Consider the following 14,007-nt stretch of genomic DNA (forward strand, 5'->3'; position numbering starts at 1 on the left):
CTATTCTTTGGAGAACACCAGCCTTAGAAGCAGTGCTGTTGAGTACAAGAGGCCTGAAGATTTTCCTGTGGGGGGAAGATTTAGTCTATCTGTCTTGGCAGGATGAGATGATCACACACACACACACACACACACACACACACACACACACACAGTATAGCATCCAGGAAGTCGATGAGATGGAAGGTCACTTTTTGCTGTGTGAGTGGCTTTGCCATACACAAAGGCAAGCCTCCAGGCAGAAGATCTTCTGTAACCATGCATCTTCTTGGAGTAGCTATCAGATGCTGCAGGAGCTGGCATGTCTCAGTGTTAGAAGCTCTTTTGTTAAATCCCTTCTCTCAGGTCTGTAAAGACACTTGAGAATTGGGTACCATTACCTGTTAGTTATATTTAAATTAGACATATAAGTCAAATTTAGACATGTATTTTACCAATGCTACTAAATCTAAGAAGATTAAAAGGAATATTTTAGTAAGTCAAAGAATACTAGCACAGGTAGGTACTCTTACAAAAGATGGTGGTGGGGTTAAAATGGAGGTTACTGACATGTTTGTATTTTTCCAGAATTGTTATAATCTGGAGTTTTACCTTAGGTGTTAGATAGCCCCAATTTTAAAGGATTTTTATAAAAGGCAGCCCAAGGGCATTTGGAGGTCAGGCCTCGAATTGTAAGTGTCCGAATTGTAAGTGTCTGTTTTTACAAGTCTATGCCAAATATCGGGACTCAATGCGCTACCCGGGTGCCCCCCCCCCCCGGGAAAACAAGAAGGGGGGGGGATACTACCGGAGACCACCTGTTCATTCTCTGGGGGAAGTTTAAATAGCCTGTGGGAGTGGTCTTGACCCTCCCTGGGGAGAGGTCACCTTTTGGTGGGTTTTCTTGTAGGTGGAGTCTAGACTGTGGCAACTCCCCCGGGAGGGGGCTTGGAACTTTCCACCAAACGGATAGAAAGAAAGAAAGAAAAGGAAGGAAGGAAGAAAAAAAGGAGGGAGGGAGGAAGGGAGGGAGGGAGGAAGGAAGGAAGGAGATAAGGAAATGAATAAATAAGAGCCCTCCTGTGGTAGTCAAAGCACAACATGAGTGAATAAGTTTTTTCTTTCCACCATGTGGGCTCCTGGTGTCAAAAATATACCCATTGGCTTGGTGTAAAGTGCCTTAATCTACTGAACCAATTCTCCAGTTCTGTAAACATTTAAATGAAAATTTAAGTGTGCATGTGGGGGAAGGGGGTGACGATTTGGTGAGAAAACAAATTTACAGCGCGCCCTACAAATGTATGTTCTTCCACTTCACACAGGCGAATATCCAGACATAAATGTTAAATCATAAATAAATACTGCTATTTATCTTCATGTCTTGAATGTCTAGATTATTATACTGGGGAAAAAAAAAACCACTTCCTTAAGAATCAGAAGACTTGAAGGCAAAGAGAACAGGGGTACTATTAGGTGACCAGGAAGGCCAGGGAATGTAGATAGGACGACGAATTTGTAAAAGAGAATATAAAACTGATTTTCTAATGTTGTCTGATGTGGAGTTTTCGGGTGTTTTGTTTGTTTGGCTTGTTTTTGTACGTTTTCAGGTGTTTGTTTGTTTTGGTTTTGTATGTGTTAGAGAAGAGCATACAAATGTAACTGATAGTGAACCTGTAAGGTCCACAGTGAAGCTCCACACTTTCGGAACGGCTGCCCTGTTTTCACAGACCGTCAGGAGCTGTAAAGACTTTTTACAGGGATGGTCAGGGAAAGTGTTTGAATGACTGAGTCAACCTAGTTGCCTGGTTTTTTTTTTTTTTTATTTGTGATTTCTTTGCAGAAAGCTGTTTTTTGTTTAACTGAAAACTGATTAGAAGACTTGGGAGGTGATATGTTGAGAGCGATTTTTAGCCCAAACTCAGCACTGAGCTTATTCTCAAACGCTACCGCGACCGCGCTCAGCGAGTGCCATTCGATGCACTCGATGCTCTGCGGCCGGCGCGAAAGCCGCGCTGCAGTAGGAGTCTGCGCTCTGGGCTCGACTGAGGCTCCCTGGTCTCTCGCGCTTTCTCTCCTTCTCCAAGATGGCGGCGGGCGTCGGCGCTGAGGCGGGATCCGAGCGAGTCGAGTGAAGGTAGCGGCGAGCGGAGCCCCCACCAGGACGGGCCGGACCCCCACCCCGTGGCGGCAACGGCCCCGCCCGGCCTCCGCCCACCGCTCAGGCCCCGCGACACCGTCCCGGAGGCTCCCCAGGTCCGCTACGGCCTAGCTCGGGGACCAAGCCGGGGACTGGAGTAGCGGCCGCAGCCGCCCCGGCGTAGGGGCTGGAGCGGGCCGCAGGAGGAAGGCGGCGGGAGCTGTTCAAACGGGGAAGGCGGGAAAGCTGCGGGGCCGGGAGGGGGCGTGCGGCCGCCCCGGGGACCCGCGGCCCGTGCCGCCCCTCCCCCTGCGCCGCCGTCTGGGCGCTCCGGGGCGCCGGAGGCCGCCGGGACGCGGGAACCCGGGGCGGGCGGAGCGCGGCTGCGGACCGGGGCAGTCTGGGCTGTCAGGAGAGGTCCCTGGGCGGACGGGAGGGCTGGGCGCGCGGCGAGCCGGGCAGGATACGGGCAGCTCCCTGCGCTGCGCCGAGGTTTGTTGAAGCAGCTGTTGCAGCAGACCTGCCGGGGTAACAGCGCGGACCCCGGAACGGTGGTCTTGGGGACTGTGCGGATAAACAATCTCGTATTGTGTGTGTTCTTTGCGTGCGACCCAATTTGAGCATGCCTTCGTTGGAGGCTCCTCCATACAGGCCCATTTCTCCCTCCAGAACCACAACTTGTAGATTCACTTTATTTTATATCATAAAGAAGAGAAGAAATGTCTACCACCCACCCCACCCCTATTTCTAAGCTACTGGCGATTCTATTTCTTTGTGGCAAAGTAAAATTTAAAAACTACATCCGAAGTAAAGCCTGTTGATTGCACATGGCTTGTCAAAATTTGGATCGCTGGTCTCCTGGAACTGTGTTGTCAGCCAATCTGTGCAGTGGTCGTGGTGCCGCTTAATTGCACTGCGATGAGAAGATTCAGTGCACATTCCTGGCTGTGGAGATCTCTGCAGGTTCAAAGCTGGCAGGGACTGGGAGTGCTGCATAGGTAGGTCCTTGGAAAAGGGTGTGGCAAGAATTCAGAGATATTAGTGATGGAAGGAAACTCACTGAAATAAGAAGAATTCACCTGCGCTGTCCTAAAGTAACAACAAAATTTCAGAAACTGTAAATAGCTGGATGTGTTTCTTCCTTTGCCTGCTCGGACTGGCAATCTTGAGTTCCTGAAACAGCCCTGGAGAAAACTCCCGCCTGGAGGAGACCTTCCATGCTCAGTTTACTGGGTGGATTTTATGTATTCTTTTTCAATTCTCCTATCTATTCTGGGATGACGATACATCTTAGTGATTGCTGGAACTAAGATTACTTCCAAAAAATTATTTTCTGGAACTTCTTTTCATAGTTAGTTTGAGCTTCCAAAATAACAAAATATGACCTCTGAAGATTTTTTTTTTCATAATTACTTGGCTATCCAAAAAGCCCGCTCCTGAAGGTTGACTTGCAGTTTTACTTTCAAGTGGAACAGCAGCCTGCATCTTTTTCAAATCCTGAAGAAAAACCTCAGAAGAGCCACTTCACAATTTTCAAGTTTCCTAAGCATTCACTTTTTATAATGGCATAAACAGTATTAAATAATGAGCGTTTATTTTTACTGTGTTGTCATTTCTCTGCGCACTAGGGCAAATAGTAGCTTTAAAATTATCCTGCCTCATGAAGTTGACAACATTGAATATTGTAAACTCCAAAATAATGGAATTCAAGAGAATGGGTTTTAGCACCTATTTTATGTTTTTCCAACATTTAATGTAGCTGTTTTCTGATGTGAAAATCAAACCTAAATTTCTTTTTGTCCTCATTGACCCTCCCAGTTTGCTTCCAACCCCTGAACCCTCAATTTATCTTGGATATTATTTGAGACTTGGAAGGAATAGCAGGGGTTCATCTAATCTTGTATAAATATTGCCTGAACTCTGCTCCCTTTCACACTGCTGCTTGAGACATTTTCCCCCAGTACTGTGTTTCTCTGGTGATTCAGCTACCTGTGAACCCTCAGCCACGATTCAGGGCCTGTCCGTCTACACAGCCTATGAACTAGTCCATGGTATTTCTCAGGTTCTGGACTGCCTCACATGTTGGTGAACTGGACTTGTGTTCAGGGCTCACTGATTTTTTTTCCCCTGTAAAATGTTCTTAAGTATTTTTGAGAAAGTTCCAATATCAGGCCTAACCCTACTACATAAAGCCAGCCGTCTGTGTTAAGTTGCCCTCAGGAGCATTTCCTAGTTCTATGTTCCTTTCAACGTCTTTTTTAATATCTACTAGTTTCACAGCAGTCAGAAAAATAACTTTTTCATGTGTAGTTAAAAACCCAGTCTCCCTCCCAATAATAAGACAACTTAATTCTATTCAGTGTTCTCAAGGGGAAAGCCTACACATGTCTCTGGGCCTGCCTTTGCCTACATTTACAAGTCTGTTGGTATTGACCAAGGACTGATGGCTGTATTATAAGGTTAAATTAAGAGTGTTATTGAAATTTGTGGGCAAGGAGCATTGTTTCTCAGGAATTTTGTGCCAAAATTTATCTGGTGTGAAAAGCCTAAAATTGCAGTTCAAGCTATTCTACTTGGTATCAGTCTGTGAAAGGCAAGGTGACCTGTATGGCTTTCTAATAAACTTGTCCTGTATTAGTGAGAAGATTGCCATTGTTTGAGACAGGATCTCTCTAAATAGCCCTGGCTGCCCTAGAACTCACTATGTAGATTAGGCTGGCCTCAAATACACGCATCTACTTGCCTCTCCCTTCTGAGTGCTGGCATTAATAAAGGTGTGCATCACCTGGCGATAATGCCCTTTTTAAATGAATGAATATTATTCCCAGTGACCCACCTTTACTCCCTTTTAAGTCCTCACCAATGTGTGGGAAGCGAAGGACAGTATCTAATTAAGAAACTTGAGTAATTAAATGTCTGAACAGGAAAAACTGAATGTCTGTTCACATTCTTACATGAGGCCTGACCCTACATTCTCACCCTTTATTTCATGTAAAGGCCCTTTGAGCAAGCAGTATGCAGACTCTAAATAATCCAGTTCATGTTGTTTGTTCACTCTGGGTTCCCTTACCTGGAGCAAATGCTTCATTTGCTTCACATTTTCTATTTCTTAGACTTAGAAAACCTTGGCAATGCTTTTCCTCTTCATGTTTTCAACTTTGGTCTAGCTGTGCATCGAATTTATGTGGCTTTAGAACAAGAAAAAAAAAATTTTATTGTCATTTTGTTTTTGAGACAGGATGGTCTCACTTTGAAGCCCTGGTCAGCCTGGAACTCATGTAGACCAGATTGGACTGGGATTAAAGGAATTAAAGGCATTCACCACCACACTTCACTATAAAAATTCTGAACTGTTAAATTTTGAAACTTTCCCCTATTAATTCAGTTAATGTTTCCATCCCCCCAAAATATATGCTCTTCTCTCCATACCAAACTAAGGGACTTAGTCATGTGTAATCCTCAATAATGAGTAGTCCTAAATCGATTTATAATAATGAACATAAAAATAAAATTACCAATTAGATTAACTAACTGAATGAAAACATTTTCAAAATAATTATCATTTTAAATATCTTGCAAAGAAGTGAGTTCTGGGCCAACCAAAGCTACATAGTGAGACCCTATCTCAAACCAAGAAGGAAGAAAGGAAAGAGAGAGAGAGAAGAAAGAAAGAAAAAAAGAATTCTGCAAAGATTTTCTGTCCTAAAGGTAATTTAAGGATTTTACTTTACAGTGCAGTCTGTAACTCTGCCACCTTCAAGGTTAATGTGGACATCTAAACTTGACTGTCCCAAAATGCTTTATAGCAGTGGTGCTCAACCTTCCTATTTCTGTGACCCTTCAGTGCAGTTCTCATGTTATGGTGATTTATAACCATAAAATTATTTTCATTGCTACTTCATAACTGTGATCTTGCCCCTGGCATGAATCATGTTGTAAATCTCTGTGTTTTCTGATGGTCTTATATGACCCCTATGAAAGAATTCTTTGACCGCCCCCAAGGGGTCCCAACCCACTAGTTAAGAACTACTGCTTTACCAGGTGTGGTGGCACATGCCTTTACTCTCAGTCCTCGGGAGACAAAGGCAGGCAGATCTGTGTGAGTTCGAGGCCATCCTGGACTACAGAGTGAGTTCCAGGACAGCCAGGGCTACACAGCAGAACCCTGTCTCCAATACTCCCCTCCCCCCAAAGAAAGAACCACTGCTCTAAGTACTACAATATTTAGAACTATGTAAAATGACACACATCTTTAATCCCAGTGCTCAATAGGCAGATCTCTGGACCAGTCTGGTCTACATAGTGAGTTCTGGACCAGCCGGGGTTACATAAGGAGACCCCGTCTCAACAAAACCCAGTACTGAGAACTTTTAAAATTATAGTACTTATAAATTAGTGAAAAATCTTAATCATAATTTCATCATCAATTGATAAATGGCAATTCTCTATACTACTTTCTAGCCTTAAAAAAAACTTGCTAGTGTTGGAAGTTTCCATATAGCCAACAAATGTAAGAAGTATGTCCATTTTCATACTTCAGTGAATTTGAACAAGTGTATAAAGCCCAGCAGAATGCAAAGCTTTAAAATTGTTAATATCTGTATGTATTCTGTTTAAATTATGACACAACAGATTCTAATGGCTCACCAGTCTCATGAATAGGATTTTATGGTCCTCTGGTATTTGATATTCTCTGTCTTCCTAGGCATCTGGCTTCATCTGTGCATCCTGTGACCATGGTTGAACCCTTGCCTCTGACTTAATGTCAGTTTCCACCCTGTCTCAGTGTCATTAGTCCTGTTGGCATTCCAGAAATTCTCATTAATTTTGGAAGTTTTTTAATCTAAGAAGTATTTTATATATTTCTTCATATGTCAACTTTGATACATGAATTAAATCCAGTTAAGCTTAGCATCCTCTCTGCAAGTTCAACTCCAATATATGCACAGACTGTGGAGGTGAGAAGACACTCCGGTGTTCCTTCCAGTCAGCCCTTGGATTACTTGGAATTTCCACCCGGAAGGTTGCTTCTCCACAGTGATTTCACATTACAGGAAGGTTTTCCTTCTTTGTTTCTCAGACCTTGTCCTGTAGACGGGAAGGAGCCTGGACACAGTGACAACACATTCTCAAAGGCCCTGCAGGACCACCATGGCTTATGATGACTCCATGAAGAAAGAAGGTATGACCCCTTACTCAGAAGCGTTCCAAAGGGCATAACCTCTTCATTCCCTGCAGTCCATGGATGTAGAGACCAAGACTGGGCACCACAGCCTAGACCAAGTGATGCTCCAGAGTACTGTATGAGACACAGCCTCCACCATTCCCAGACTGGGCCCATGGAAATGAAAACCAGGACAGGGGTTCCTACACCAGAGTCTGAAATAAGAGTCTTTTAGTTTATTGGGGTGATCCCCACAGCACTCTTAGTCCTTGCCAGCTCCAGTGTGCATGAGTCTGGGACTAGGAATCTCACACTGGACCCCCACAGAGCAGCACAGCCCATGAATCCTTACCCTTTTCAGCCTTCCCTCGCAATCTGTGTCTACCTGCCAAATCACTACTAAGAAACCATATCTGAGGACGCACAATGGGCATTTGCATAGCATGGAAGCATTGTGTTTTCAGGTTTGAGTCTTGTGTTTGAAGCCAGGGTATCAGAAGTCATCTTGACACTCGGGTTAGCCATGCATTTCATTGGCTGCACTGAGATGTAACTTGAACTTGGAAATGGGACTGTTGCATTTATGTTTCTTATGTACTTTAGTCATTTCCATTCCTAAATGAACCTGTGCTTCCCAGATTGCTTTGATGGTGATCACAGCTTTGAGGACATAGGACTTGCAGCTGGCCGAAGCCAACGAGAAAAGAAACGGTCTTACAAAGACTTCTTAAGGGAAGAAGAAGAGGTTGCTGCACAGGTCAGGAGTTCCTCCAAGAAGAAGTCAAAGGTCAGTTCCAGGTATTTTTCCAAAGCCAGGATCCCAGGAGAGCAGCTCCAAATCGTTACCTCTCCATCTTATTGCTCGCCAATTCTTCTCCCTCTTTAACCACAGGACAGTGAATTGTTCTTCTTGGGGACGGACACACACAGGAAGAAGAGGAAGTACTCCCCTGATGATTACTACTATGGAGGTGAGAATGGGAATGGGCTGCAGGTGGGATATGCGCATCTCTGGTTCTTGGAGTCGGGGTAGGGGAAGGGATCCCAGATATTGCTGACTCAGTGGCCTATTTAACAGGACAGTGGTTCTTGTTCTGAGTGCCGATAAACCAGTGTGAAGGAAGAGAGAGGTGGAGGGCTGGTATTTTGGAGGATTCAGCATAGAAGAACAGTCTTCATTTGTGATAAACAAGGTACCAGGTTCCTTCTCCCCTGAATCATCCACTTATCTATACCATTGTTATTTAGCATCCCTTTGCCAAATGCAATCCTTGGGCCCTCTGCGTATCTATGGGGCATTTCTCAGCCAGCATATATCCACGCACAAAACTCATTTTCTTAGCTGTGCTCTACGTGTAGCTGATGAGACTAACCTCTCACTAGAATGAGTTTGTCCTCAGCACAAGAACCAGTGACACTCCATCTGCAATCTAATCTAGATTGTAACTACCCTTAATCCCACAGCTCTATTCCCTGTATGCTTTCTCTGTCTCTTGTGAAGACTCAAGGAAGAGAATCAGCTTTAGCAACAAGAATGGTCTCGAGAGCCAAAGGCTGAATCTACCAAGTCAAGAAGCACACAGGGGTTCTGAATGTTAGGAACCAAAGTACCTCCCTTCAAAATCGCTCCTATTAGCCTTTTCCTCATGCCAGTTGGGTGTTTTTTGTTGAGAGAGGACACTTGATAGAAGTTACTTCCGGTCCTGTTGACAGTACTTCTCTTGATTGTTTCTAGACTTTTCGTCTTTGGAATCATCACAGAAGAAAAAGAAGAAATCCAGCCCACAGTCTGCCGACACAGCAATGGACCTGCTAAAAGCCATTACCTCCCCACTGGCAGCGGGTGCCAAGTCCTCCAAGAAAGCAGGGGAGAAGTCCTCCGGTTCTTCAAGCCATTTGGAGAGCAGAAAGGAACACCATAAGAAGAAGGGCAACGGAAGCAGTGGGGAGCTCTCCTTGGAGGATAGCAGTGCCCACAAACCCAAAAAAATGAAGCCACTCTATGTGAACACAGAGACACTGACTCTTCGGGAGCCTGATGGCTTAAAGATGAAACTTATTCTTTCACCAAAGGAGAAGGGAAGCAGCTCAGTGGAGGAGGAGGCTTTTCAGTACCCTGCCCAACAGACTTCTCTGAAAAAATCCTCCAAGAAATTGGCTCGGGACGAGCCAGGTGCTTTACTCCTAGGACACGAGCTACAGAGCCTCCTGAAAACAGCCAGGAAGAAGCACAAGTCCTCCTCAGACTCACATTCGTCTCCTGGCCCCGAAGGCTGTGGATCTGATGCCTCCCAGCTTCCAGAGCCCCACAGTGCTAACCTCGATATTACAGGGCTTGACCCTATGCTAGTAGACTCGGAGTCGTCCTCTGGTGGGGAACTGGAAGCCGGTGAGCTTATCATAGATGATTCTTACCGGGAAATCAAGAAGAAGAAGAAGTCAAAGAAGAGCAAGAAAAAGAAGGACAAGGACAGACACAAGGACAAGCGGCACTCCCGTACCAAGAGAAGCTCAGGGCTGGCGGCAAGCACTGCCCGAGAGCATGGCACTGCTCGGGAGCATTTGGTGACACCCAGCCCTGCCCCCAGTATCCCCACCCTACCACTTCCTGCTCTCCACTCAGATGGACATGGAGAGAAAAAAAAGAAAGAGAAGGACAGAGAGAGAGAGAGGGGAGAAAAGGTAAGGAGAAGGGGTCTTCATGAAACAGGTTTTCCCTGAGTTGGAGGTCACCTTGAGCCAAGTCGTTGTTGATTTGATGGGATGGCACAAAGAGTAAATTATTACAATGACTAGATTTGTCTGGGGCAAAAGTGGCAGCAGTGTAATTATTCCTGGCTGTTCTCTCCAGTCTATTGATCAAACACCATCACTCTTAAAAGTCCTAGAAGCATCTACACCCATTTCTTTCCCTTAGCACCCACTGTCTGCCAGGGCAGTTGAGAAATGTGCAAAGGTACCCTTTTGGTCATCTTGGAGGAGATTTTCTAAACTGAAATGACCCATGGTTATGAGCTGACATATGGGTTACTGAGAACTGAGCCCGTGTCCTCTGTAAGAGCAGTCTACGTTCTTTACGGCTTATCATCACTCCAACCCAAGACACAGTTCTTGTCCTTGGGGAACTCCCTGTCCATTGGAGAGGTGGGAGTATTTTAGGAACTGGTAAAACAGTTTGACCCTGTTATCAAATAATACTTATTTTTGTTAGGAACTTGTAGACTCAGCTGGGTGCGGTCGCCCATTCAGGTAACTCCAACACTAAGGAGGCTGAGGCAGGAGAGCAGGAGACCAGCTTTGGTAGCAGGGGGTGGGAGGTAGGGTGGGGGTGTTCAGGTCCCAAAGGTGATGTGTGGAGGGAGGGAAAGGAGGGGAGGAGGTGGTCTAAAGGTGAATTGTGATGGGACTGCCTTTTGTTGTTGTTGTCTGTTGTTGTCGTCGTCGTCGCCCTCCCCCCCAGATTGGGTTTCTGGGCTACAGTCCTGGCTGTCCCACTTAGTAGACCAGGCTGGTCTTGAACTCACTGAGATCTGCCTGCCTCTGCCTCTGAAGGGTTGGGATTAAAGGTGTGTGCCTCCACCATCCAGCAAGAATACACCATTTAAACTCTATAGTTGTATATAGGATTAAATGGGAGAACAGAGATGTGTGAACTGAGGTGTACCCTGAGACCAGGGCTTGAGGAAGCTAACATTGATCTTGACAATAGGCACCAGCCTTAAGGTAAGCCCCTGAGGTAATGGAGAATTGTCTAAGTGCCTGACCCTGGGAAAAGGACTTTTAGAGAGTAGGGGTCAGGCATTTCATTATAGAATATATTGTAGTTTTTTTGTATGACTTAGTTTACCCAAATAGCTAAAGCTTAAAAGTGAGCAAAGATGGAGCTAGATAAACTGTGATCCTTAGTAGACCTTAAGAAGGGATAATCAAATATACCTTATTTATCAAGCATACATTACTCATCCAAATTTTGTGGCAGCTTGGTGTTAACTTGTGTGGGAATAGGCAGTTATCATGCGATCTGGTACCACAGTGGTGGGGATTTTTTTTTTCTTTAAACAATTTGTTTTTATTTTATGTGCATTGGTGTTTTGCCTTCATGTGTGTCTGTGTGAGGGTGTCAAAGCTCCTGGAACTGGAGTTACAGACAGTTGTAAGCTGCTTTGTGGTTGCTTGGAATTGAACCCTGGTCCTCTGGAAGAGCAGTCTTAACTGCTGAGCCATCTCTACAGCCCAATGTGGTGGGGATTTTTTCCAAACAATTATTTGGAGGCTACTATTGTACACATTTTTATCCTTCACCAAAGCTTCACAAAATTTTCCAAAGGGACAGGCATAAGGGAGCTCCCATAACACATGGTGAGAATCATTAAAAATGAAAGTAAAATGGTGCTGGAGAATTCTGATCCAAAAAGTTGAAATGCTGGAACTTTGTCAAGAAGCAATGATTGTCATTTGGTCTGCACCTCAGTAGGAGAAAAAGTTCAAAGCCATTGTAAATAAGACCAAAAAATAAAGAAGCAAAAAACAGAAAAAGAAAAAATAAATTTATAAGCTCAGAAATAAAATATGGAAGTCTTATTATAATTGTATTCCATAAATGAATTAACTAGAGCTTTAAAGGAAAAGGTTACCAATTTTTCTCTCAGTAACAGAAAGTACAAATAATTGTGTCATCTAGAAACAGCTATTTCATTTTCTTTGTTTATATTTCTGCAAAGTAAAATATACAAAATCTGAAAGAAAAACTACTAAGAAAAGGATAACCAACTATATTTAGAACTTGGGTGTCATTTGGTGTTAGAAGACTGGAACCCTAAAATCTGGGAGGCTGAGGCAGGGGAATTACAATTTTATAACCAGTCTGGGGTACATAAGACTCTGTTTTTAAAAAAAAAGGGGGGGGGGGGCTGGAGAGATGGCTCAGAGGTTAAGAGCATTGCCTGCTCTTCCAAAGGTCCTGAGTTCAATTCCCAGCAACCACATGGTGGCTCACAACCATCTGTAATGGGGTCTGGTGCCCTCTTCTGGCCTGCACAGAGAGAATATTGTATACATAATAAATAAATAAATAAATAAATATTAAAAAAAAAGGAAGAAAGCCGGGCGGTGGTGGCTCACGCCTTTAATCCTAGCACTGGGAGGCAGAGGCAGGCAGATCTCTGTGAGTTCAAGGCGAGCCTGGTCTACAAGAGCTAGTTCCAGGACAGGAACCAAAAAGCTAAGGAGAAACCCTGTCTCGAAAAATCCAAAAAAAAAAAAGAGAGAAAGAAAGAAAGAAAAAAGAAAAGAAAAGAACCAGCCGGGCATTGTAATAGCATCTTTAATCCCAGCATTCAGGAGTTAGAAGTAGGTGGATCTCTATGAGTTCAAGGCCAACCTGGTCTAGAAAGCTAGTTCCAGGACAATCAGGGCTACACAGAAAAACCCTATCTCGAAAACAAAACAAAAGAGGGAGGGAAGGAGAGAGGGAAAAAAGAAAGAAAAAACAGAAAAGGCAAATGTGGTAACAGGCACTTGGAAAGAAGAGCAGGAGAATCAAGTTTAGGCCAGCTTATGTTGCTACACAGCAAGACTATCTCAAAGTTTAAAGTGAAAATAATTTGGGAATGAGAATTTTATCTCTTGTCTATAAAGAGTAGGTTTTAAGTTATTTTCTCTACCATCGTGTGTGTGTGTGTGTGTGTGTGTGTGTGTGTGTGTGTTTAAAAGCCATACCTTGGATCCAAGAGTCATTGTGAGCACAGGTCTGGATATGGTAGGTTTTTTCTGTTTATTTGCAAATTGTTTGATGAAATCCGGGTTGATACTCTGTGTATGATTTTATTATCATAAGCCCTGCTGGCCTTGCACTTGAGATGATTCTTCTACCCACCCACCTCAGGAGTGCTGGGATTATAGATGTGTACCACCCTGGCCAGATTCAACTTGTATGTCATTAACTTGAATTGAACATTCATTTTCAACGATTTTTCCTTGTCTTTCCTTCTTTTGCTATAATAATTTATTGACCACACTGCGAGGTAGCAAGGTCAGACTTTAACAAAATCATCACTTACCTACTGACCTACTGATCTTTTTTAATTTTTTTTCTTACATAAAAATTACATAGGGCAAAATGCTCATTTGGAAAGTAAACCATTTTATGATTTTTTTGACAAATGCACAGACTCAGCTTTAAGCTAACTAACTAGACATCACCGTCAATCCCGAGAGTTCCTTCACCCAGTGCCAAACTCCTTTCCTCACCTTGGCTTTTCCATTTTCTTCTTCTCTGTTAAGTCTGACATCATCCTTGGTGCCTGTCTTTTATCTGTCTGTCAGGCAAGTGGGTATGTAGATAAAATAGTATTGAAAAAGTAGAAAGGGGTCAGAGTATGGAGAATCTCTTAAATGGAAAAAAGGCAGTTAACTGGTTTCTAAGGCACACAGTGGTATGTTCTCTGTGGCAGTCTGACAGGTAAGTTAGGACGGAACAGCTAACAGATAGGGCTTGCAGGAGTGGAGATAGAACCCTAGGGAAAGAGAAGGGATAGATTCAGGAGACTGAAGGAAATGTGAATAAAATCTTTTTTTTTTTTTTTTTTTGATTTTTCGAGACAGGGTTTCTCCGTAGCTTTTGGTTCCTGTCCTGGAACTAGCTCTTGTAGACCAGGCTGGCCTCGAACTCACAGAGATCCTCCTGCCTCTGCCTCCCGAGTGCTGGGATTAAAGGCGTGCACCACCA

At 44.0% G+C, this 14,007-nt stretch overlaps 1 protein-coding gene across 4 annotated transcripts in view; it reads left to right on the top strand.

The window, feature by feature from the left end:
- Positions 1–1,797: 1,797 nt before the first annotated feature.
- Positions 1,798–14,007, top strand: part of Hmgxb4 (HMG-box containing 4) — a 55,473-nt gene continuing 43,263 nt past the window's right edge. The window contains exons 1-5 of one of the 4 annotated variants that reach the window (XM_041663507.1): positions 1,798–2,232; positions 7,197–7,298; positions 7,919–8,067; positions 8,173–8,251; positions 9,016–9,962. In XM_041663507.1, the coding sequence (XP_041519441.1) occupies positions 7,268–7,298; positions 7,919–8,067; positions 8,173–8,251; positions 9,016–9,962 (1,206 nt within the window). In that variant the 5' untranslated portion in view covers positions 1,798–2,232; positions 7,197–7,267. Of the gene's footprint in view, positions 2,233–7,196; positions 7,299–7,918; positions 8,068–8,172; positions 8,252–8,358; positions 8,474–9,015; positions 9,963–14,007 lie in introns of all 4 variants that reach the window. The other 3 variants (XM_041663508.1, XM_041663509.1, XM_041663510.1) reach the window with 3 other exon arrangements.

This window comes from Microtus oregoni, unplaced genomic scaffold, assembly GCF_018167655.1.
Source record: "Microtus oregoni isolate MIOR12 unplaced genomic scaffold, Mior012 000014F_ref0000157, whole genome shotgun sequence".
Classification (NCBI taxonomy): domain Eukaryota; kingdom Metazoa; phylum Chordata; class Mammalia; order Rodentia; family Cricetidae; genus Microtus; species Microtus oregoni.